At 38.8% G+C, this 23,509-nt stretch overlaps 1 protein-coding gene across 2 annotated transcripts; it reads left to right on the forward strand.

Moving 5' to 3' along the window:
• The first annotated feature begins 1,963 nt into the window (after window positions 1-1,963).
• Window positions 1,964-22,925, forward strand: LOC126426930 (prostaglandin E synthase 3). Of its 2 annotated transcripts, none has more exons than XM_050089038.1 (4): window positions 1,964-2,072; window positions 4,589-4,739; window positions 8,652-8,876; window positions 21,702-22,925. In XM_050089038.1, exons 1-4 carry the CDS (start codon window positions 2,056-2,058, stop codon window positions 21,810-21,812), a joined length of 504 nt encoding a protein of 167 aa, XP_049944995.1. In that variant the 5' UTR covers window positions 1,964-2,055; the 3' UTR covers window positions 21,813-22,925. The 2 variants fall into 2 exon arrangements, with proteins under 2 accessions (XP_049944995.1, XP_049944994.1); XM_050089037.1 differs by lacking the exon at window positions 1,964-2,072 and adding an exon at window positions 2,237-2,522.
• The last annotated feature ends 584 nt before the right edge of the window (window positions 22,926-23,509 follow it).

The following is a 23,509-nucleotide window of genomic DNA, read 5'->3' on the forward strand; positions in this document are numbered from 1 at the left end:
TTCAACAAGATGGAGCTCTGCTGCATAGGTCAACGGCTGTTCGCAAGTTCCTGGATAGGAAATTTCCCAATCGTTGGATCGAATGCGGAGGACCCACTGCCTGGCCACCATGTTCACCAGACATTACGCCGCTTGATTTCTTTATGTCGGGATTCGTAAAAGACCACGTGTATGCGACCAAAGTGGATGATATTCCTACGTTGCGACATCGTATCACTAATGCGACTGCAACAATAACAGAGGAAATTTTGGAAAGAACTTGGCAAGAAATTGAATATAGACTCGATTTTCTTCGGGTTACCAACGGTTGACATGTAGAGGTGTATTGATGATAAATAAATAAATAAATTCTTTGAGATGCTCTACAGTGTGGTGCATTTTTCACTGTCATAACTACTGTGGGTTTTTTCCTGGTTCTATGAAATCAGGGAGGTTCGAGTGGGACACCCTGTACGTCTAATATAGACTGAGATATTTATCTAGTCTACTTAAAAGATAAATTTTTCTACTTGCTTTAGTTTCCCTTCACACTGGTAACTATTTTTCCTACAACTGCCTTGTAGTGCTGCTCAGGCATAAGATATCTAACACACTCAATAACCCCCACACCTTATGCGCATCACTGTGGAAAGTAAAACCAGACATGACTGAGCAGAACATACTTGAAGCCCAGAGAGAAACTGGACACTCCCAATATGTCATAAACAAATGATTTGTTCCATTAGAAAAATTTTGTGAAAGTCTGCGACTGTGAAAGCAATGGTTTTGTTTATAAATAGCTTTCCTGGTACCAGTCGTAGTTTTTATATATGTTTTACATGATGCGTTCTGGGAAATAATTCCCATTTTCAAATGCGTTTTTCTATATATACTAAGGCAATTTTTTCGTTTTTGATGTGTGAGGTGGTAGGTAGCAGAAAAGTTATTTATAAATAAATCCATGTCATGAACAGTTTATAAAATAAGTGACAACATGCAGAGAAAAATATTTTTCTACGTAACAACTGACAGTAATCGTTTCTATCAATTGAAGGGACTGTATTTTTTCTAGATTGATAACGTGCATTTGCATTGGCATAGGAGTGAGAGTCCTGAAAACGAGTAATATACTCTTAACGCTTTGATCAAACGTTCGCAAGAAGCGCCCAGGGATATATTGGACATGAAAGACAAAACTCCTGTCGGATTTTCATCTGGTTTGTCCAGTGAACGTTGCTTGTTGGGCCGGAGCCTACGTTGTATCAGCATGCTTGACCTTCATATTCTTTTTTTTTTTTTTTTTTGGCAATAATATTTGCTTCATTATTTTCCATTATCATATTACTATTCTTCTCTTTTAAAGGTATCTGGAACATAAATTTCGTTTATAAGGAAGCGTGTTGCTTCCGTAAATCGTCTGACATAAATAGATACGAAACCTGTTCAACAAAGTAATGGCCTTACAGGGGACAGTCATTAATGAAAACGTGGCGCCAATTTCTACGGCAATATCTGTAGATTATTCTCTTTGAACACAAGAACTGCTATTGAAGGGCGTGGATTTTGGTACTTCCCCGAGCTCGCTTCCTACACATCTGAATTTTGTTCTGGTCTCATGTTATCCACATAATGTTTGTAAAACGAAAGAGGTATCGCTTACTTTTGGATAGAATTATTCTTATTCTGCTAATGAATATAAAATCTTACGAAAATCATAAAGATTTCATATGTATGAGAATATACACGGTAAAGTGAACCTCTGGAATCCCTCTTACTAGCCAACTATCGAACTTGTATATCGATGTGGTTTCTAAGGAACGCAGCAATATTTGCTCTGTAAATTAAGTATAAACTTAATTCTGTAAAATAAAAACAATGTGCGATTTTAAGAATCAATTTATAGCATAAGAAATGGCCGCTTTCCAAAATTTCCTATTTAACTGCGTCTTCTTATGAAGGCAAAGATAAACAGCGTGTAGTTCCCCCCTCTGGTTTCGAGAACAGTACTATCTGCGCAGCAGGAACCTTCGATTGTTTTGTAATTCTGCCTACTCGTTGTTTTGTAACTACGCTGAAATGTCTGGAGACGAAGCGTGAGTAGAAAATTGCACATTGTTTCTTCTGTTCTTGGCACGCCCGAATGTATTGCCAAAAATATTTGCCTAGTATTTCTGTACTGTCCTATAGCGTGTAATCGGTTTCGTTCCTCTGTGCCCCTCTCGCAGTATCCCATCGCACCTGAACTTGAATAGGCGCCATCTTGGCGTTTTCAGTTTTAGTGCAGATCTCGTGTTTATTGATTAGCGAACTTTCTGGAGTGTCGGTGACTGTCACAAGATTTGAGAGCGCTCAGAATTGCTAACCTTTGTGTAGGGTTAACGTCAAACACATAACTTAGTAATATACGAATTCTTTCATAGAGTTTTACTTGTGTTGAACCGGTGTCTCTGCCCAATTTTTCTGTCGCGGGTTAATCGCAAGTATAGTGCACGGAATTTGGCTGGTTGAATTTTAGCACCACACACGATGGTTCAAGATAGCTCGTAAGTATTATGTGGCTTGACGGTGCAAATAGTCATGCCATGTGCAAACGACACAATGAGTCTGCAGTAATGGCGGTTTTGGTTTGGCGTGAATGATTCTGTTGTAGCATGGCATGCTTCAGGTTCAGTGGTTGGTTTTATGTAAAAAAAATTAAATCGAAGATCATTTTTGATTTAATAAAAAATGTTAGGATTACATAGGTGAGTTACAGAAAATTCACGTGTTCCGTTGCTACATAATGTCCTGTTTAGTTTACACTGTTCTAGCAGATATTCCGTTAGTATTTTGTGGGTGGGATCTTAACCAGTAACATTATCTACACTTAAGAGCATTAACTGGTTTTAATTCAACCATGAATCAAACTGCTACAGGTTACATTTAATTTATCGTCGGTTACTGCGTAGTAGTATAGGGCGGAAAATTTACTGCAAAGTTACTTGTGTTCAGTTTAGAAATGTTCCCTGTGATTGCAAAATTTTTCTCTAATTTCGTCAGTGAATTTTAACTCACTAGTGACCTAAAAGTAGTGTATTTAAATATTATTCATATTATTGGTCATTTATACTGGCCATGTTCATTGTGAATTAAGGTTTATATATTGAATTAGTTTAAAGCGTTCAGAAAATTTTCCTTTGGGGTATCTTACACTTTTCAATTTTCATTGTAACTGTGCAAATCAATGAAACAATTTGTGAAAAGAGGAATGTCGAATCTTTGTCTGAGCAGAATTCATTTTATACTGTCGAGTTAAGCTGCTAAAAATGTTATTACACTATGGAAGTGGCCACAGGCCCAAAACTATTAAAACTTGCTGGAATTGGCGAGATACATTGTGCTATCTGTGTAGGTGCTATGTCTCGTGTACTAAGGAGGGGACAACATGCATGTGATTCCATTATTTGCCAGTTTCAGCACTTACCTGGGTTGCTTTGAGTGGGGGAAAATTATCACCAAATGGCAGTGTAATATTTGAAATTCGTTGAAATATATTGGTAGTAACTACAGCGCACTTTCATGGTGTATTAAATTGAGGATTCAGCTTATTTTTTTTAATATTTAGTCAAATAAGTGATATGCCCTACACAGAATTTGCTCAAAGCATGGTAAAGTTTCATAGTTAATGAGCAGTGCTTCATGCTAGCAGTAAGGATATCCTTCAGAGCTTTTCCATGTAGTTGTGACCTGTAATAATTCTGAACCTCAGCCTAAACTGTAAACAGCTATACTACTCACTTCAGTGCCATCTCCAACTCTGACCTAAGCTGTGTTACAGATGAAGTCTCATCACAATGAACAGTTTAGGGCACTATCACACTTCATGCAGCAAGATCATTGATGCAGAATTGTTGATTTTTTATTATTGTTACTGACTATGCTTATGTGAGCAGAATGAAATACTGTTTGCTTGGAGAATCTTTTGTTTCGAATCAGCAGTTGCAGATCAAATTTTTATGGCTACAGGTGTTAGTTTATCCAGAAATTTGTCGTCAAAGATTAATTAGTTTAATGGTTTCTAAAATTCAAAAAATTCAGTTTAAATTGAGGTGTAGTCTACTTTTCAGTAAAATACATGTAGTGCGTAATTATAGCCTGATTTGAGTATGGATAGGAATCGGGATTAACTGAAGCTTCCTATACTTGCAACCGAACTTGTCTTTGAATGGGACGTAGACGTGAGGCTACGCTATAGATAAGTGTGTTACCATAACCTACTTTCTGAAAGCTAACATAGGCTCAAGGGAAATAGTGTCAGTTCTGGTCTTTCTGTGTGAGCACAATGACTTTGCGTGCCACATCCCAAAGGTTTAGATGATGTGGATCAAATACCTCCATGAAGGGTCACATAGAAAAACCAGTAACGAAGCCACAGCATTAAACTTTTACCTTATTTGCTTGCTTCTTGTAGAGCAAAAATGCTAATCAAAAAGTAGTCTTTTATTTCACACATCCAATGTTCATTTATATACTTGCTGTAGTATTACCATATTAATCAAGTTTTGTTTCTGAAGTTTGTCATCCAGGATGGCAGGCATTAGAACTGATTTTGGAAATAACTTTGTCACAGACCTGTGCCGCCTCCAGTTATGTGGGCACAACGCCCCGGAGTCGTCTTCCTAACTGTGTGCCTGGAGGACTGCAAAGATCCTGTGATCAATATCGACACTGACAAGGTGTACTTCAAGGGTGTTGGTGGTACCGAAAGAAAGCTGCACGAGGTAAGTGGTCCTGTTGAGCTTTTGGGCAAGGAAAGTAAATGTGTTAACTGAATGGTCTGTTCTACAGTTTTATATTGTTGGTTGGAAATACAGTGATCAATTTAGGGAAATTGGCATACAGATTATTATTTTAGTTTTGTGACATTGACAGACAAAAAGGGGAAATTACTTTAATGCACGCGGAAAATTTAAGTGAAGAGGGATAAAGTGAAAGATGTAAGTTTTAACAATGGGACCTTGGCAGGAAGTCGACAGCATAGTGAAATTAGAATGATTATGGGTGGGTAATGTTGGTTGGCATGTTAGATGGAGGAACAAGCAAGGAATGTATGAAACATAAAAAATGTAAGTTATTGTATGTTAAGGATTTAGCTGTTTTATGCAATTTGAAAAAATCTATATTTCAGTGCCTTGTTAGACAATGTCTTTGTCCCTTTTTTACATTCTTGGAAGAAAGATGACTAAAATCTGAAGGGCATTGTTCTGCCACTGTTCGTGTATTAAAGTTCTATTTTATATTTAATTATATTGTATACTCTCACCACATTTGTTTGTTCTTCTGCTTATGACAATTTTATATATTTTACTGAAATTTGCAAGATGTATTATCAGGAATGGAATTTATTCCATATATGTTCCATTTGCTTGGTTGAGCATTTGCACGAAGCTTGTTGAATTTTCAGGTTATATGTTACTGTGGAATTCCTGTTGGCTGAAGTTCGAAAGCACTTTATCCCAGATCCTTTCTTCCTTCACATATGCTTCTCATGAATCCTTAATCTTGGAGAATTCTTGGATAAGAGTTTGTGGTAGATTGAAGCTTCAAATAAGCAAGTACTATGCTTCAAGGAACATCTGAACAACATACAGAGAGCAAGGGTGTCAACCAGTGCTCAAAGTTCCCAGATAAAACACGAAATGTATGTTTGCGAAGGTGTCACAATCATCACAGCTGTGCAGGTGCTGTAGACAAAGATGGAAAAAGTTTGTGATGGTTTGCAAATTGTTTCTTCGAACCTAGTGACTCTAGTCACTGTGCTAAGTAAACCTTTCTGGCAGCAGTGAACAAAGCATGAATTGTTCCTACTTTCACCAATTCAGATTTGCTGAGCCGAGTACCCTAGTGGCAAGAAATTTAATCGCATAAATGTCTGTAGACACTAATTTGAGGCCAGCATCATTTTGTGTTGGTTAAGACATTTTTCTCCACGAAAATTAAGTGTAAATCAAAGGGAATTGAAATTATATTAAAGTAAAAGTGGGTGCAAATTAACATTATGAAAGGAGAGAGCTGTAAATGTTGTAAAGAGTAGGTAAATGTTAATTCTGGGAACGTAAAAGTGGGCTTATAGATTTCAACTTGTCAGTTTACCTTCTCTGGGTGCATTTGCCTTGACTATATTGAAAGTGTGTGTTGGATAAATATGCTTTGCAGCAATTTAGTTCACATCTCGGAAATTCACATTCGGAAAAATAAACATGATACTCAGTTTTGGCTACTGTAAAGTGTCATCTAGTTGGTTATGACAAATGGAAGAGTTGCCAACAGAATCTTACATTAATAATGAAAAAATACATAAATATGAGCAGAAAAGTAAGGGTATGGATGGCACAGCCATACTTAAAACTTCTCTGGCCCTGCCTCCACCACCCAAATAGCAAATGGAGCATGAATAGTAATAGTTTGATAAAGTATATAATGTGTGGGACCAGTGTTATCCATTTGATTGAATTTTGCGAAAGCACTGGCAGGTAGATACACAAACATACACACAAAATTCTAGCTTTCACAAACAACGGTTGCTTCGTCAGGAAAGAGGGAAGGACAGGGAAAGAGGAAAGGATGTGAGTTTTAAGGGAGAGGGTAAGGAGTCATTCCAATCCCGGGAGCGGAAACCTTAGGGGGGAAAAAAGGACGGGTATACGCGCACGCGCACACACACGCAGACATATTTAAAGACAGAGTTTGGGCAGAGATGTCAGTCGAGGCGGAAGTGCCGAGGCACAGATGTTGTTGAATGACAGGTGAGGTATGAGTGGCGGCAACTTGAAATTAGTGGAGATTGAGGCCTGGTGGGTAATGGGAAGAGAGGATATATTGAAGAGCAAGTTCCCATCTCCGGAGTTCGGATAGGTTGGTGTTAGTGGGAAGTATCCAGATTACCCGGACGGTGTAACACTGTGCCAAGATGTGTTGGCCGCGCACCAAGGCATGTTTAGCCACAGGGTGATCCTCATTACCAACAAACACTGTCTGCCTGTGTCCATTCATGCAAATGGACAGTTTGTTGCTGGTGATTCCCACATAGAGCTTCACAGTGTAGGCAGGTCAGTTGGTAAATCACATGGGTGCTTTCACACGTGGCTCTGCCTTTGATCGCGTACACCTTCCAGGTTACAGGACTGGAGTAAGTGGTGGTGGTGGTGGGAGGGTGCGTGGGACAGGTTTTACATCGGGGGCGGTTACAAGGGTAGGAGCCAGAGGGTAGGGAAGGTGGTTTGGGGATTTCATAGGGATGAACTAACAGGTTACGAAGGTTAGGTGGACGGCGGAAAGACACTCTTGGTGGAGTGGGGAGGATTTCATGAAGGATGGATCTCATTTCAGGGCAGGATTTGAGGAAGTCGTATCCCTGCTGGAGAGCCACATTCAGAGTCTGGTCCAGTCCCAGAAGGTATCTTGTCACAAGTGGGGCACTTTTGGGGTTCTTCTGTGGGAGGTTCTGGGTTTGAGGGGATGAGGAAGTGGCTCTGGTTATTTGCTTCTGTACCAGGTCGGGAGGGTAATTGCGGGATGCGAAAGCTGTTGTCAGGTTGTTGATGTAATGGTTCAGGGATTCCGGACTGGAGCAGATTCGTTTGCCACGAAGACCTAGGCTGTGGGGAAGGGACCGTTTGATGTGGAATGTGTGGCAGCTGTCATAATGGAGGTACTGTCGCTTGTTGGTGGGTTTGATGTGGACAGACGTGTGAAGCTGGCCATTGGACAGATGGTCAACGTCAAGGAAAGTGGCGTGGGATTTGGAGTAGGACCAAGTGAATCTGATGGAACCAAAGGAGTTGAGGTTGGAGAGGAAATTCTGGAGTTCTTCTTCACTGTGAGTCCAGATCATGAAGATGTCATCAATAAATCTGTACCAAGCTTTGGGTTGGCAGGCCTGGGTAACCAAGAAGGCTTCCTCTAAGTGATCCATGAATAGGTTGGCGTACGAGGGGGCCATCCTGGTACCCATGGCTGTTCCCTTTAATTGTTGGTATGTCTGGCCTTCAAAAGTGAAGAAGTTGTTGGTCAGGATGAAGCTGGCTAAGGTCATGAGGAAAGAGGTTTTAGGTAGGGTGGCAGGTGATCGGCGTGAAAGGAAGTGCTCTATCGCAGCGAGGCCCTGGACGTGCGGAATGTGTCTGTATAAGGAAGTGGCATCAATGGTTACAAGGATGGTTTCCGGGGGTAACAGATTGGGTGAGGATTCAAGGCATTTGAGAAAGTGGTTGGTGTCTGCTTGTGTCTGTCGTTGTGCAGATGGGTGTGTGTGTGTGTGTGTGTGTGTGTGTGCGTGTGTGCGAGAGAGAGAGAGAGAGAGTGTATACCTGTCCTTTTTTCCCCGTAAGGTAAGTCTTTCCTCACCCGGGATTGGAATGACTCCTTACGCTCTCCCTTAAAACCCACATCCTTTCCTCTTCCCTCTTTCCTGGCGAAGCAACTGTTAGTTGCAAAAGCTTGAATTTTGTGTGTCTATTGACCTGCCAGCACTTTGGTTTGGTAAGTCACATCAGGAACACAGCTTTATAAAAGCGTCTTGTCCGGCAGTGCCTAGGAACGAAGCTTTGATACCAAGTGTTAGGCAAAGTACAAAAGTAAAAATTTCAAAGTTATTGTACAGTGCTTTTTATTCAAAAATACTCTCTTAACAGGTTACAATTCCGTTGTATAAAGAAGTGGACCCCGACAAGTCTGTAACATCTGTAAAAGCACGCAATATTGAGCTTGTACTGAAGAAGAAAGAATCGTCCCAGGGGTATTGGCCTCATCTCTGTTCTGACAAGCAAAAGCGGCACTGGTTGAAGGTGGACTTCAACAAGTGGAAGGATGAGGACGACAGTGACGACGAGACGGGACAGCCGGAGGACCTGGAAGAGGTAAGTCAGTTGGCTGCAACTATCACCATAATAAACTGCTAGATAAGTGACCCTAGATGTTCCTCTGGGTTAGCATGTCCCCTGTTGCTCCTACCTGTTCTCTAACGCCTACCCACTTTCCATATGGTTGTCATCTTCGTCTTTTCTCCTTTGGAATCCAGTATAGAACTACCCTACAAGGTGCTATACAAACTTTTCGGGACTGTTGCTGCCATCTGTTAAAAACATTACCTTTGGACTAATGGTCAGTCACCCTTGAAGTAGTTTCCATCTGCACGTACTCACCAGTCCCAGAGCTTCTGCCACTGGTCAAATGTTTTCTGGAAGTCCTGTTTTTTAAGTGTGTTTAACACTGCAAGATGCCAAATCTGGCATTTATGGTGGGTGGGTTACAACCGTCATGTTTTTTGCTGAAAAGGTCCTGGTGAGCAAGGTTGCGTAACAGTGCATTGTCGTGATTCAGCACACAGTTCCCTTGATGCCAAAGTTCGGGTCATCGTTGCAGTCGCAAAATCTCGCAATAGTACACAGAATTTGCTGTTTGGTTGGGTGGGACGAATTCCTTGTGCATAATTCCCTTGGTATCAAAGAAAGCAATTGTGCTCTTCACTTGTCTTGCTTTTTTGGGTCTTGGAGAGCCAAGGCCCTTCCATTCGGATGATTGTTGCTTTGTATCTGGATCATAACCATAAATTCAGCTCATTGCCGATGATAACCTGTGTCAAGAAGGTTAGATCATCAGGTTGCGGTACGACGGCAGTCAAGATCCTTGGCACAAATTTTGCGGCGACACGATGTATGCCCAATTCTTCAATCGTTGGCATGTCCCATAATCAATACCCACTTCATCCACAAGGTCCTGAATGGTTCAACGTTGATCTGCACGAACCGATTGTTGAAGTTGGGCAACAATGTCTGGCGTGCAGCTTACGGGCCTTCCAGTGTGAGCATCATTGACGATGTGTGACAGCCGGCCCTGAACAGTGTGCCACTCACACATGCATACGGCTCATGCTCTGTCCCCCAAACACTTGTTGAATCATTACATGTGTCTCTGTAGAACTTTCCCAGAGATTCACACGGGATTTGATACACACGTGCTGTTCTGTTCGTGGATCCATCGTAAAATTGCCACACACCAAACAGTGTTACGGAAATCTCTGTGGACACACAACACGTCCTCTCAGCTGAATGCCACTCCACACACTGACTCGTCGGATATGCAGCTCTTGCCACCTAGCGGTGCAAAGACCTACTACTACTACTACTACTACTACGTTCAAGATGGCAGCACCAGTCCCGAAAATTTTGGACTCCACGTTGTATATTTGTGTGGCCAGATTGTTTGCCCACCTCAAATTCCTTATTGGTTAGTAACAGTTTGTCACTCAAGATCCTGTTGCTTTTTTTCCTGTTTTTCCTAATAATTCTCGTTGTGCTGATCAACTCTAAATTTTTAAATAGTTTTCTTTTTAAGTCAAAATTGTTACAAATTGCGCGATTTAGTTGTCAGAAGCTCCATGAGGCTGTCTACAGATGATGCAGTTGTCTGTAAGACAGTTCTAGTGTCAGAAGACTGTAATGAACTGCTGGAAGTACTGCTGAGGATTGGTAAATAGTGCAGGGGCTTACAGTTCATCATAAATATAAACAAACATATTGCTCATACGTAGAAGAAATCTAGTGCAAAATTGCTGATGCATCTCTGGAAATAATATCTAAATAATAAAATACAATATGAAAAGCTGGGTGCTAGGCAGAGATTAGTAAGAATGATCTTAAGGAGATGATTCGTCCACAACAGTTGGTTTACAGGACACCCATAAGATGAATTCATCAGGTGTGTGTGTGTGTGTGTGTGTGTGTGTGTGTGTGTGTGTGTGTGTGTGTGTGGTGCCAAAAATCAATGGCAAATGGTAGAAGGTAAATGTTGTTCATTATGTATAGGTACTGTGTTGAAATTTCTGGGTAATATGCTTTGGGAAGTTGGGCAGCGTTTTACTTCATACCACGTACATGAAGTGAAATGAACACAACCATAAAATTTGAGACACTAGAGCTGATGACCAATGGTCATTCTTCCCATGTGCATGCACATATGGAAGAGAGATGGGGAGGCTTACTTAATGGTACTGGAAGAACTCTGATACACTGTCTGATGGTTTCCCAAGGATAAATGTAGATGTAGACACTAATTTTACACTTCCCTATGCAGGCACACCAGGTGCCTTGAAAACTTAATTTATCTGTAGCATTCTGGTAAATTTTGTACTCCTTATTAATGTTGCCATTGTCATCTATCTTGGACTGAGCTACATACAGCTTGTCAACTGGTTCTGTGACATTGACCCCATAAACTGTTTAGATTCAGGGCACACATTTCGTAGTATTGTTGTGAAGTCATTAATTTGATGGATATGGGATAACTGAATTTGATTTACAGGCATGAAAATTGCATTTTATTCAAAACATAACACCTATTCAAGAAAACTTGATCAGAAAATAAAAATTTTCTTTGTGATAATTTCCAAACAAGGAGCTTCATAGTCCACACATGAGGAACATGATTATCTTGATAAATTTTGATGCACAAGCATTGTACTTCCTTATTGCATTCTGCATATTTGTAGCTAACACATATGCCGGAAAAGTTTTTCAATAAGGTGGAGAGGCTCATTGTGATTTGACTAGCAGCCTCATTTCCCCTATCTCCCATGACTGGGTGGTATGTCAGAACCAGTTTCCTAACTACCTCTGGATTATTTGTGACTTAGTTCTGGACTTGTTGGTACTGGACAAGTGTCTACCAAACACATCCACATTTCCTGCTGATCAGTGTAGACAATTTAACTCAGTCTCAAGTCATTTGTCATGTTGCTACTGTGTACTGTATCCCACTTTCATGGGATAATTGTGTTCATCACTACACACTTCTGGTCATGAAAAGCCATGAAAAAGTATTTGGAGTCATCCCAAGCACATTGCTTGGACGACTGCAGTCTTTTCTCATCTAACAGATGCCAAACCACTGAAGTTGTAAATATTGTTATACACCTCCCTGGAGAAGAAGGTGGGGAGAGAACACTGAAATAGATAGGATGTTGCAAGCAGGGTACAGCATTTACCATAAATGAGTAATTTGATAAATTATGGTGTCTGTGTCAGAAGTTTCTATGGATATCGGCCAGTAAAGTGTAATTGTCAGAAACAGTTGAGGGGCTAACCCTCCAGCTTTGGGCAATGAACTCTTTTAGTGCAGTTCTATGCTGCACACATTGGTCTGCAACATTGGAAGTCACTATTTTCCGATTGACTCTCTCTTTTATGCTCTGTAATACTGTTAGTTGGATTTTACGTCTGCACGCATAACTTTTTGCACCAGCAGTTTAGTAACCATTTTGTGAGCATTTGTATGGAACGTTGCTTAAAGATATACCACAACCAGAAATGTAGCAATAAGTTTCTCCTATGCTTAAAATGTTGAACACGATTTCTGAATTTTGCATGTTGTGTGTATTAAATGCCAATTAAAAAAATTGCATTTAGAAGCAATTTTTGTTACATTCTAGCTGCACAGTTCTTATAAGTTTAATTATTGAATAAAATCAGAAAATTGCTTTGTACTACAGCAAGCAGCCCATTTTCTGGGTTAATGTGGACTAGAATACATGGATTATCCAAAATAGTGTTTTACCAGAAATTCCTTTTTCCAGTTAAAAAAATTACATATCAAATTTGAAAGTGCCCTGCAGTGCAAAAGCATTACTCACCAGAAGCTGTAAACTTATTTATAGAATTGTGGAAGTATTTCGTGTCACTTTCCTTCAGTTCTCTTTCGGGAATTTAATTTTTTCTTTCTGTGTTCACGTTTCTCATGATAGTTGTTAGTTTTAAGTGTCGAAACTTCAGTAGTCAGAATCAGTGTGTCCTACATATTCTGATAACAAACGAATGCTTTGAGTGCATGTATGCTCACTACTCACATTTGAAATACAGAGCTGATGGTGACAGGCATAAAACTTTATAAGCTGATATGCTCCATAATATACAGGGAGGGGTATAACAGAGTGCAAAACTTCAATATTCATTTCTTCAAATTGGAGCTGTGTGTTCATGCATTGGATGTTAGAATAGGGATTTTCAGGCATATAGGAGCTCTGTGTATTGTGAAAGTGAGAAAAGTTTCTGTACTTTGATCTATCAGTCATAAGATAACATAAGTGGCCAGTTATACTCTACAGCAGGCATGGACAACCTTTGGTAACCTATGGACCTAATTCACATGCTTAAGCTTGCAGGCCACCTGGTCACAACTATAGTGTCAATGTTACAATTATATGCCAAAACGCTGGTATGAATGGTACTCCTTGCCTTACATCAGTGTTCACAACACACAAATGTAAACTTCTGGAGATGGGTTGCCAGGCATCTTGAAATGATCATGGAAAAATGAACACCTATAAAAGCAACTGTTGACAGCTAATTCATTACTAAATAGCTTAGATTTCAAAAGTTGGTGTTATAACATCCACAATGTGAGAATCATTTTCTAATGTTAATATGAGAAAGGATAGAAAAACAACATACAGCATAGAGATACACTGTTCTAGTTGACAAACAATTGGGAGTAATCTTTGAATTTGTGGGCTGGATTGAAGCAAATTGTAGGTTGATCCAGCCTGCGGGCCGCCAGTTACCTATCCGTACTGTACAGCATGCCATTTACTGTGTTAAATGTTCCACAATCATTAACCCATTAACATATTGCTCTCCCCACCTCCACCCCACTCCCCTCCCATCGAAAAACACCCAATAATGAATGACATTATATATAGACATTTGGATATAGCTTTAAAGCTTAAATGACTTGCACATCTTTGAAGATCACAATAAATTCAAGAGTATACTCGTGCATTGGACTTTGACTAAAATATCCTGAAACTTGAAGGCATTTTTTGGTTTCCGTGTAGGTGTGAAGTTCAACCATGTATTTCACAATTATTTCCTGTGTAAGTATAGGAACAGCTGGGTGGAGTGCAGGGGGTGTATGTATTTATCTTGTACCACTGACAAGCACATGTCAAGGACAACTGTTGTCACTTTCTCATGAAGTAACTTCACATTCTTCTAGATTTTCGGAACCACCAAATTCGCTGTGAGATTCGGGCATCAAAGCATGCAGCATATTGTCTATAATCTGTTCATCATAAGAATAAACCTGATGTAAACAGACGCAATGATTGGTCAGGAGCCGTAGCACATGTACACTGGTGGTGTTATGCTCTTGGAAGTAGGTCCTATTTATGCAGTAGATATCTTATTACTAAGCTACGTTAAATAAAAGTTTGACATTCTAATGTATTAACAGCCATCAACATTTTTCTTAATCACGCTTTAGCCACATAGTTTTTATTTCAAAAATTGTGTACAGTCTCAGCCTCTGCAGCGTTGTGCTCTCATTGTCACGGTGTTTATGGGCAGTATGAAAATGGCTGAGGCTGCCTTCTGTTATGTAGTGAAACATGCGCATGGAACACTGTTAAAAAGAGCCGAGAAATAGGCCGTTCTTAATGTTTTTCATACATTTACATAGGTAATCAGTTTTGAAGTTTTTCCAGCATTGTATATAATGCAGTTGATAAACTTTGAACGTGTAGCGCAGTCAGTAGTGTAAGGCGGTTATTCGTGCTTTTGTTCAAATTTACCCAGTATCATTTTTTCTTCTTGTTCAATTTGAAATACCTACATCACGTAATTATGAAAATAGTCTTCATTTTTTATGAATAAAACAAGTCGTCTTGTTTATAATTACATATTGGTCGCGAAATACATTTTTCCATTTCACATACAAACTCTTTTATGGAAGTGTTCATAAAAGTTGTTTAAATTAAGAAAACGTAACAATTTCATTTTCAAGTCAAAAACGAAAACCAAATCCTCTTCATTTGGACTATGTTCATAGTTTTATAACACAGAGGTAGATAAGTATTGTAGAAACGTGAAAAACAATTATTTTCACAGCATCAAGCACATCATACAAATGCCGCATTTTTACATTTGCTACTGTACAGTTACAATATGAACCCGACAGAACTGATATAGAGCCAAGGTGTGGGATTTGGCCTGAGAAGTAAGGAAACTGTTCAGTGCCAGGCGTACTGGAATTGACATACACAGCTCTTTCACACGTCACTGCCGAATGCTGGTGGGATATAGAACGGCTCAACATACAAAGAAGAAAACATTCTGCACCTGGTTGGCTTTGTGGATTCTGTTGTTGATAGGCTCGTTAACCATGTAGCAGGTGACACTTCCAGAGTTGAAATGTATTTCTCGAATTCGGATAAGGAAAGAGCTAAGACATTACCAGATGACTGACTGTAAGTAATACCTTCAGTGGTTTCAGTATTTAACTGTATGGTGAAATCCTTGAATACTCTTTGTTACGCACAGCTTATGCAGAAAAATTACCATGTGGTTAAGTCAAGAATTTATCATTCTTGTTTTTAGTTACAATAGTACATTAGCTAAAAACATGTTGCGGTTTTCATCTAGTCATCTACGGGGCATATTGTAGGACATTTGCAATGTATTATTTCATGCTGCTTAAAAATTAAATTAAATTTGAAGCTGTATTGTTCCTCTGGTTGTCTCATTTTATGTGAACTGCAGCTTGCCACATCACTGCAGCTGTATCAGCCGACCAGCCAGTGCTGAGTTACATGTGCCGGTAAAGCTATGGTCCCGTATTATCGCTAAGCCGATATGCGTGTAACACGCAGCACAATACATACCCTTATCATATTTGACAGTACTCGTGACAGCTTGGCTGCAGTCCCACGTGAAACTGAAATCCAATGAGGTTCCAGCAAATACGGAAGAAGACATAGTGCAATGTTTACATCAGGTTTCGTCTTATGATGAACAGATTATAGTATCCAAAGCTGCATACAGTGAAGACAATACCTAGTGACAACCACCTCAGCCAAAACACATTTTCACTACAAATGGAGGGCTGGATGCTCTCTACAGCCATACTTACTAGGTTTGAAATGAATATAAGCAAAGTTTTATGTTTCAAGAAGTCTGTTCGTAAGTTGGCCTAGTATGTTTGGGATTTCTGTTTGCAAAATAATAAAATGGTAAATCAGGATTTTAAGTGATTAATAAAGATCATTTTTTTGTGCCTCAAGCATATTAACTAAGAAAAGATTGGTAAGTTGTAGATGGAATGCAGCAAAATTTCTAAAGTAGGTTTCCAATTGTGGTTGACTCTCAGTAGGTTTATCGCTGGTGCAGTGTGGACATGTACTTAATGAAGAAAACAGATTTTATTGAATTTGTCAATGTTATGGAGAGGTTGAATTTAGTATAACTGTGGTAGATCCCTTTATTTGGGGAAGTCAGCTGGTATCGTGCACTTTTTGACAAACATCTGGTAGTCTACTCACAGTGGAAGTAAATGAAGTGGGAAAGACACTTCAACATAAGCCTTGTGCTTGCTCCTTAAAAATCTACAAATATTAAGATTTTTAGTTAGAAAGGCAAAACTTTTGCCTTCTGTGTAATCGCTGTCACTCGAATCGTGATGAAATAGTGTCAAGCCACTATTGCATTTAAAAAAAGTTCTTATCACACGGTACTTGCAGTTCATGGTACTTTGTGAAATACTATTTTGTGATTAGTGTTGGTGGTTTGCATTTCCTTCTTACAAGGTAACAGTCCATTCTGACAAGTTGAAACCTGCTCTGAAATTTTTTATGAAGGGAGAATACAACGAAAGAAACAATGTAAAAAATTTTAGCTACTAAGTCACATTGCAAGTATTTTTTTAAAAAAATGTTGCAAGTTGTGAAATTCGTAGCTTGCCAGGTGGCTGGAGAAGTGTACACCCCTATCCTAGTTGTAGAAGACAGTGTATTGCACTGCATGGTAGGTGCGTATCCTTGTTTCACAGCACATCGGTAGACAGATAACATAGCACAATGCGATGATAATTTGTTTTCATTGATAGCATGTCAGGAACAGTTGTTAGTTTGCTATTTGTTTGAATTTGCAACTCATTTAATATCCATAATAATTAGCAGTGAAGTTTGTGGTATTACGACATGTTAAAATGGAGACAAAGCTAAATTACTTTGTTTTTTCATATATGCTTACCAATAGCATCTCTCTTGGTGCATGTCACAGTTTCGCAGTAATTTGGAATCAAGTAAATGTTTCCTACTTTGTGAAGCTGAAATATGAAGATGGGGTATGCAATCTAAATTCTCCTAAATACCTGCATGTGTGCTATGTTTTAGTTAATGTCTTCGATGTTCATGCCAATGATGCTGATATTTCATTGTGGAAACATTTTAAGAAACTGGTGATCCTGTGAATTATGGTTTCAGTGATTATTGTTGTTCTGAATAAAATCCATAACAAAAACAGAGCACTTTCCTAAACCAAAGAAAACTTCTCCACTAATAACTTCCAATGACAAAGAAAAGCTTGTAAATTGTTTGGCTAAATGAAGGATGGAGAAAGTGCTTAAAGTTCAGCAGTATGCACAGCCAGATTAGTTCCATAAAATCTGTTGTGCAAGATGCATATGGAATGTAGATTTACACAAAGTATGAAGTATGTGTGAAAATGATTTGCAGAAGTTTGAGAATGGGGTCTCTGAATTGCAAGCGAGGTGGAAATTACTATCACACTACTTTGATCTAGTTAAACAGATTCAGGAGATTAGGTGCTAAAGGAAGTGTCAAATACAAAGTTTACTTCTAAACATTGTTGTTCATAGTTAAGTGTTTAAAGCCAGTCAGCAAGGACAGTGTACAAACTGTGCTTCATTTTGAATGTAGAGTCAGTTATTTGAATGCTATGCTATGTCACACTTGTACGCAACAATGCTAGTGATGTGTAGTGCAAAAATTTAAAAAAAAGGACTGTTCAATTGGAACAACTTTTTAATCAACAAAGAGAAGTCTGGAAAAATAGGGGTGAATGATTTTCACTACTATATCCAAAACATCTTCTCACCAGTGATTCATTGCTCTTGTTGGTTTTTATCCTGGACATGACACCTGTCTTCATGATGATAAAAACTGTTAATTTAATTCAGATTCCAGTTGGAACTAATTGTCATTCATAAAGTTTTTAGATAGTGTAAACCATTTTCAGGAAGTTGTCAGACAGCATAGTTCCTTTGTAATCTTTAGGTTCATCAGCAGAATAGTACTGTCAAATTTGTCATTTGTGCATTGTCTGTTTACGTAACTACGTTTTACAAATTTGGTAAAGTATGCACCACAGTATGCGGAACAAGGCCACAACCATTTCTTACTCTGTACCAATTCTGTATAAATAAAATGAGTAATTACTGTGAAGTTTCTGAAAGCCATAATTCTTCTTCTGTCAGGTGTGCCTCTTGTAAGGAAAATGTTGTTTGTCATCCAATACATACTTCCCATTTTGGATGCATGCTAGGAATAACAAGGAATTGTTTGATTGTTAAAAAAATTACCTTATTCAGAAATTACCATAGAATTGTGCTACAGAAATTATTATAAAATATTTCATGTAAAGATAGTAAATCCAAATTGATGGAAGTCCTCTATAATGCAGCTTCGTATGCTGCCTTGATTTTGTTTCATCTGATAGTTACTTGTGTAACAATTACATGTGAAGCTGTGTATCTAATGAGGTGAATTGCAAGTTATTAAAAAATTATTCATTTGAGACTTTTCGGTACAGTGTAAGTGCTTAAAATTAGTGTGTATGCTTGGACTATGCACTGACGTCTCACCAGGGCTGCATCTGCTCATTCACTGTAGGCAAAAAGGGTTGTACAAACAGCTGCTACTTTGGTTCTAGCAAAAATGAGTATTTTTAGAAATACTTGCAGTATGTCTTAACAATGCATTTGTTTCAGTGTATTCTTAGTGTGAAGAATTTCAGGGTAGGATTTAACTTGACCAGATTGAACCGTTACCTTGTTGGTCATGATAATCACAGTGAAAACATTCAATAAATATGTTTCCCTTCATTTATGAGGAATCATTCATCGCTCAGGGCACTCTGATAAGAAAAGAATGTCCAGTTCCTTTGTTATTTTGCAGTTGGTGGTTTCATTGTATCACATACTATCAATATTTCTTTTAGAGATTCTTGAGGAGAGTGAAGGGTTGCACAAGAAGAAATTTTGTAATGAGTGACGATGAAGATGTCTGAAATGAGTTTATGTACTATGGGCTATTAATGGGAAACAACTACATACAGATAGGTAGAAACATAAAGATGAACAAGTAAATGTTGAATTGCTGTAGGTTGTGATAAAATAATTATGAAGTACAGAGGGTGTATATGACCCGGGAGATCCGGGAAAAACTCTGGAATTTTTTCATCCGGGAGAAAACTTGGGAAAAACCTGGGAATTGTTTAGAATTCCGGGAATTTCATTGTTTTAGTTTCCAGTTAAATTTTTGTGATTTTAACTGGTAAGAACCAATACTCTAACAAAGGATATTACTGTATCCCGCTACTGCAGAATAATACTGCAGCAACAAAACATGAACGAGAAAAAAGAAAACTAAAATAAAACTTAAGTTGCAAAGGAAATGCACCGTATACAACAAAACAGTGCTCATACAAGCATCTGCCAACAGCATAGTGTGTCAAAGGCTTTAAGAAGACTATGCAATGCTTTATAACAACAAACTGCCTCCGATGAGTGCGATGTGACGACTGTTTAAATTAGATTCGTTTGAGCTGTTGCGGGCGGGCTCTTGATTATGCACAGTCGAGTCGGTTTTTTCCCGCTTCTGGTTACAGAAGTGTGGCTAGGCGCCACCACTTAATATTGCCTCTGCTCGGAAATATAGTAAATCTGGGGCTGATGCACAGAGCTGTCTGAGTTGAGGTGGGGAGTGTCCATGTGACCTGTGTTTACATTCAGTGATTTTGTTGTTTCCTCTTCATTTATTGCTCTCACGTTAAATGTTAACAAAACGGATTTTTGTGGCCGGGAGCTATCAAATGAATTAAAATACACTCGCATAATTACGGAAGGCTAAAATATGTTACTAGTTTCAGATTTTATTTCCACCTTTCTGACAGAACAATGAAGTTATTTTTGCTGGTTTGGTAGAGATATTTGGCTTAAAGTTAATCTTTTCTGCTGAGGCAGTCAATTTATTTGAAACGAAGTGTTTAATCTCACACTATTGGCATTATGCCATAATAAAGAACCAAACATGAGGTAATACAGTACTGGTACTCCAAGAAAATTTATATACCAATGTGCATTTTAAGACAAATTATGCGTTTTAGTATGGTTTACGAAATTCCGGCGCTCTTGAAGTATCATCTGATGTCTTGTTTCTTTAGTGCCATACGTAAGATCTTTTAATGTTTTACACGTACGAACATATGGGCTTCCTGCGTCATCGTAGCTGTGCAAGTACAGTGATGCCTGTTATTTGGTGCTCTTGCAATTGCTGAAACAAACCTATTTCTAACAGGTCATGGGAAAATATTGCGAATGGTGTTTGAAAAGCATTATGTTCAAAGCAGATTTCCTTTTACGCAAGATTAACTATGTGCGAGAATGTACAGTGAATTCCTTTAATCACAAAGCGTTTGACTCTCATTTAAAAATCAACTCTTTGAGGACGACCATGTAGAAGAATTTAGAGCCCAGATCAGACATTTTCGTCGTTTTACTGGCACATTTGTGTGATGTATCTTCAAGTGTAACACGCGCAAGAAAGATCGTTATATGTGGAAGCTTAGCTTCTCTTCCAGGTTATTAATCTTAGAGACACAATATTATATGTGAATGCTGTGTATATTAATTTAAACCATTAACTTTTCTTAGCCGGCCGTTGTGGTAGAGCGATTCTAGGCGCTTCAGTCCGGAACCGCGCTGCTGTTAGGGTCGCAGGTTCGAATCCTGCCTCGGGCATGGATGTGAGTGATGTCCTTGGGTTGGTTAGGTTTAAGTCTTGGGGACTTATGACGTCAAATATTAAGTCCCATAGTGCTCAGAGCTATTTTTGAATCAACTTTTCTTATTTGTGTATTCGCGCTATTTAAGAGTGATCTTGCTATTGGCTCACTACATCACGTGTCCTATGCTGCCATCAGCTGGTGATCATGTGACAGGCGCTGTGACTGTCTCACAAAAGCGCATCGCAATCTCGATTTCCACGTTTCGGAAAGTAATATGCGGTGTTTGGTGGAATTCAAATTTATATCTTCGTAATACGAAAATATGCAACTTACATGTTGCTGCACATCAAAGGTCTTTCAAAACATGTTTTCCCCCCCTCTAAGTTTTGTTTTTTAAAGTGCCGGGAAATTCTACTCCAGCATATAAAACCATAGGACTGATGACTTTTACAGTGCTGAGGAAGAGTATACTGTAACTTATCACGTAAAAAGTGTATTTTCATCTGGGAGAAAGTGTATTTTTAACCGGGAAATCTGGTCTTTTTTTCCTTGTCCATGTATACACCCTGAGTACAAGAATAAATGAATTTACAACTATTTAAAATTGTGTACAAAGTAAATTAGGTGAACTATTTCCTTGCTTTTTTCTGTGACTTGCTCCTAGAGTTCAATGGTAAAGTGGTCTCGCCAAACGTCAGATTTATCAGAAGTATTAGATAATGGAAACGATAAGACTGGTTGTTTACAATTCCTAATTTTGCCGTGTAAGTAACTAATTAACAAACCAACTTCTGCCAACAGAATTGGAGGCACTAAAATGGGAAGTTATATATTTTTATGTATATGGACTCTTGATTGCACTAAGTTTATTGCAATATTACGTTCCAGATGATGCGACAGATGGGAGGCCTGGGCGGTGGTGGTGATTCGAAGCCCGTCTTTGACGACCTCGACGCTGAGTCGGACTCGGACGACGAAGAGCTTCCAGACCTGGAATAAAGTGAAACAGATGTGTTTTGTCCAGGCTGTCACCAGGACTTGAGGGGAGCCACCGATGCAACCACCAAACTAGGGGGGAGGGTTTCACTCTTGTGCAGAGTTGTATTGTACACCAACCTGCCCCATCCCTCTTGACTGATAATGGGATCATTTAACATTAATCAGTGGTAGATGCAGCGTTATGCAGAAGTGAAGACATGTTTTCCTTGCAATAAGTAACTAACTTGAAAATCATTTACTGTTAAGAGACCTGAATGCATCGTTGATTGATAACAGTAACACCACATTCTTAAAGTGCTTTAGGATTTGGAATTTATATCTAATGTTTTGTGTTAATTTGCTGGTAGATAATAGCAAAAACTCTCAGATGGCTGCAGTTTTCCTTGTTCGACTTGCTTTCCTCTGTTTGCACACTGTAATAAAACATTGTGTTCAACTACAGCATGAAGGTTTGCAAATGGGGGAAAACAGTGTTTTCATTTTGGAAAGCAACAGAGTTTCTGTGGACATTCTAATGCCAATTTACTGTAGTGGTTGGATGAAAGTGTTAGAAATTGCTGCAGAGGATTTATTCCATAAATTTAAATTCATACTGTGCACTTAACTGTAGATTTTTTGAGGCCTCAAAATGTTTTTATTTGAAAATCTTGCCGGCTGCACTGAAATAAAAAGTACTTCCTAGTGTGTTACTTTTTTGTGTTTAGATTGGTGGCAAGAAGAAAATTACAGTTTGCAGTTTGTGTTAAATGTTCCAGGACTTGATTTCTGTGGGGACGGTGGCATAACCCTGTTTGATTAGTTTCTCTTTATATTCCATGTTCTTTCATTTTTGTATATGTATAGAAGCTGGCCAATGTAAGTCTTTCCTTAGCTGTGCTTTGTCAGTCTCCTGTGGATCAGGAATGTCTTCGTATGTACTGTGCATCGAGCTGTGGATTATGTAATATTTTGGAGGAGCCAGCCGTTTGCCATAATCATCCAAAGTTTCAGTGACAATTCCTCATTCATTACCCTTGATGGTGAACTGCAGTTTGTTTATTGTAAACGTTAAGAAACCTGCTTATTCAAGAAATGAAATAATGTAATTGTTGTTAAATAAATTTCTTAACTGGACTTAAGTGACACCAGTTTCCCCACACGGTCAATTTTCAGTTCCCAGTGATAGTCCCATCCAAACCACACTTACCTTTACCTGGGCCCAAAACTAATTCTGTTTCGTAAAATAAAAATGTAATTAAAGGTAGTTAACATTGCTGCAAAGATTATAGAAAAGGAATGTGAAGTTAAGCAGAAAACTTCTTGATTAACTATCCCCCTCAGCCTTATGGAGAAGGCAGAAGTGTTTTATTTAAAACTGCATTTATTGTCGACATTTTTTCTGTTTCCAGTCTTTCCTTAGTTGCTTTAAATTAGTGGAAGTATATTCTGTCTGTGTAATGGAAGGCAGTTGTCATACACGTTTCATTTCTTATTTGGGAAGCATCTTCAGTGGCAATTTCCAGCTCTGTTTATTCGTATGTTGATCACAAAATGGCAAGTGCAAGTGATATATGCGATGTGACAAATGTGGGTGAAAGCACACTAGAAGTCAGCCAGCTGGAGTATGGACACTAATCAATGCATCTCCAGGACCACAAGAGTTGGAAGTAAACACTAAAGATGCTTCCCAAATAAGAGGTGAAATGCTTATGGCAACA

This window comes from Schistocerca serialis, chromosome 11 (genome assembly GCF_023864345.2).
Source record: "Schistocerca serialis cubense isolate TAMUIC-IGC-003099 chromosome 11, iqSchSeri2.2, whole genome shotgun sequence".
Taxonomy (NCBI): domain Eukaryota; kingdom Metazoa; phylum Arthropoda; class Insecta; order Orthoptera; family Acrididae; genus Schistocerca; species Schistocerca serialis.

Coding starts and splice junctions, on each gene's coding strand:
- LOC126426930 (XM_050089038.1), top strand. Junction 4,740..8,651: donor CCGAAAGAAAGCTGCACGAG/GTAAGTGGTCCT, acceptor CTCTCTTAACAG/GTTACAATTCCGTTGTATAA. Junction 8,877..21,701: donor AGCCGGAGGACCTGGAAGAG/GTAAGTCAGTTG, acceptor ATTACGTTCCAG/ATGATGCGACAGATGGGAGG.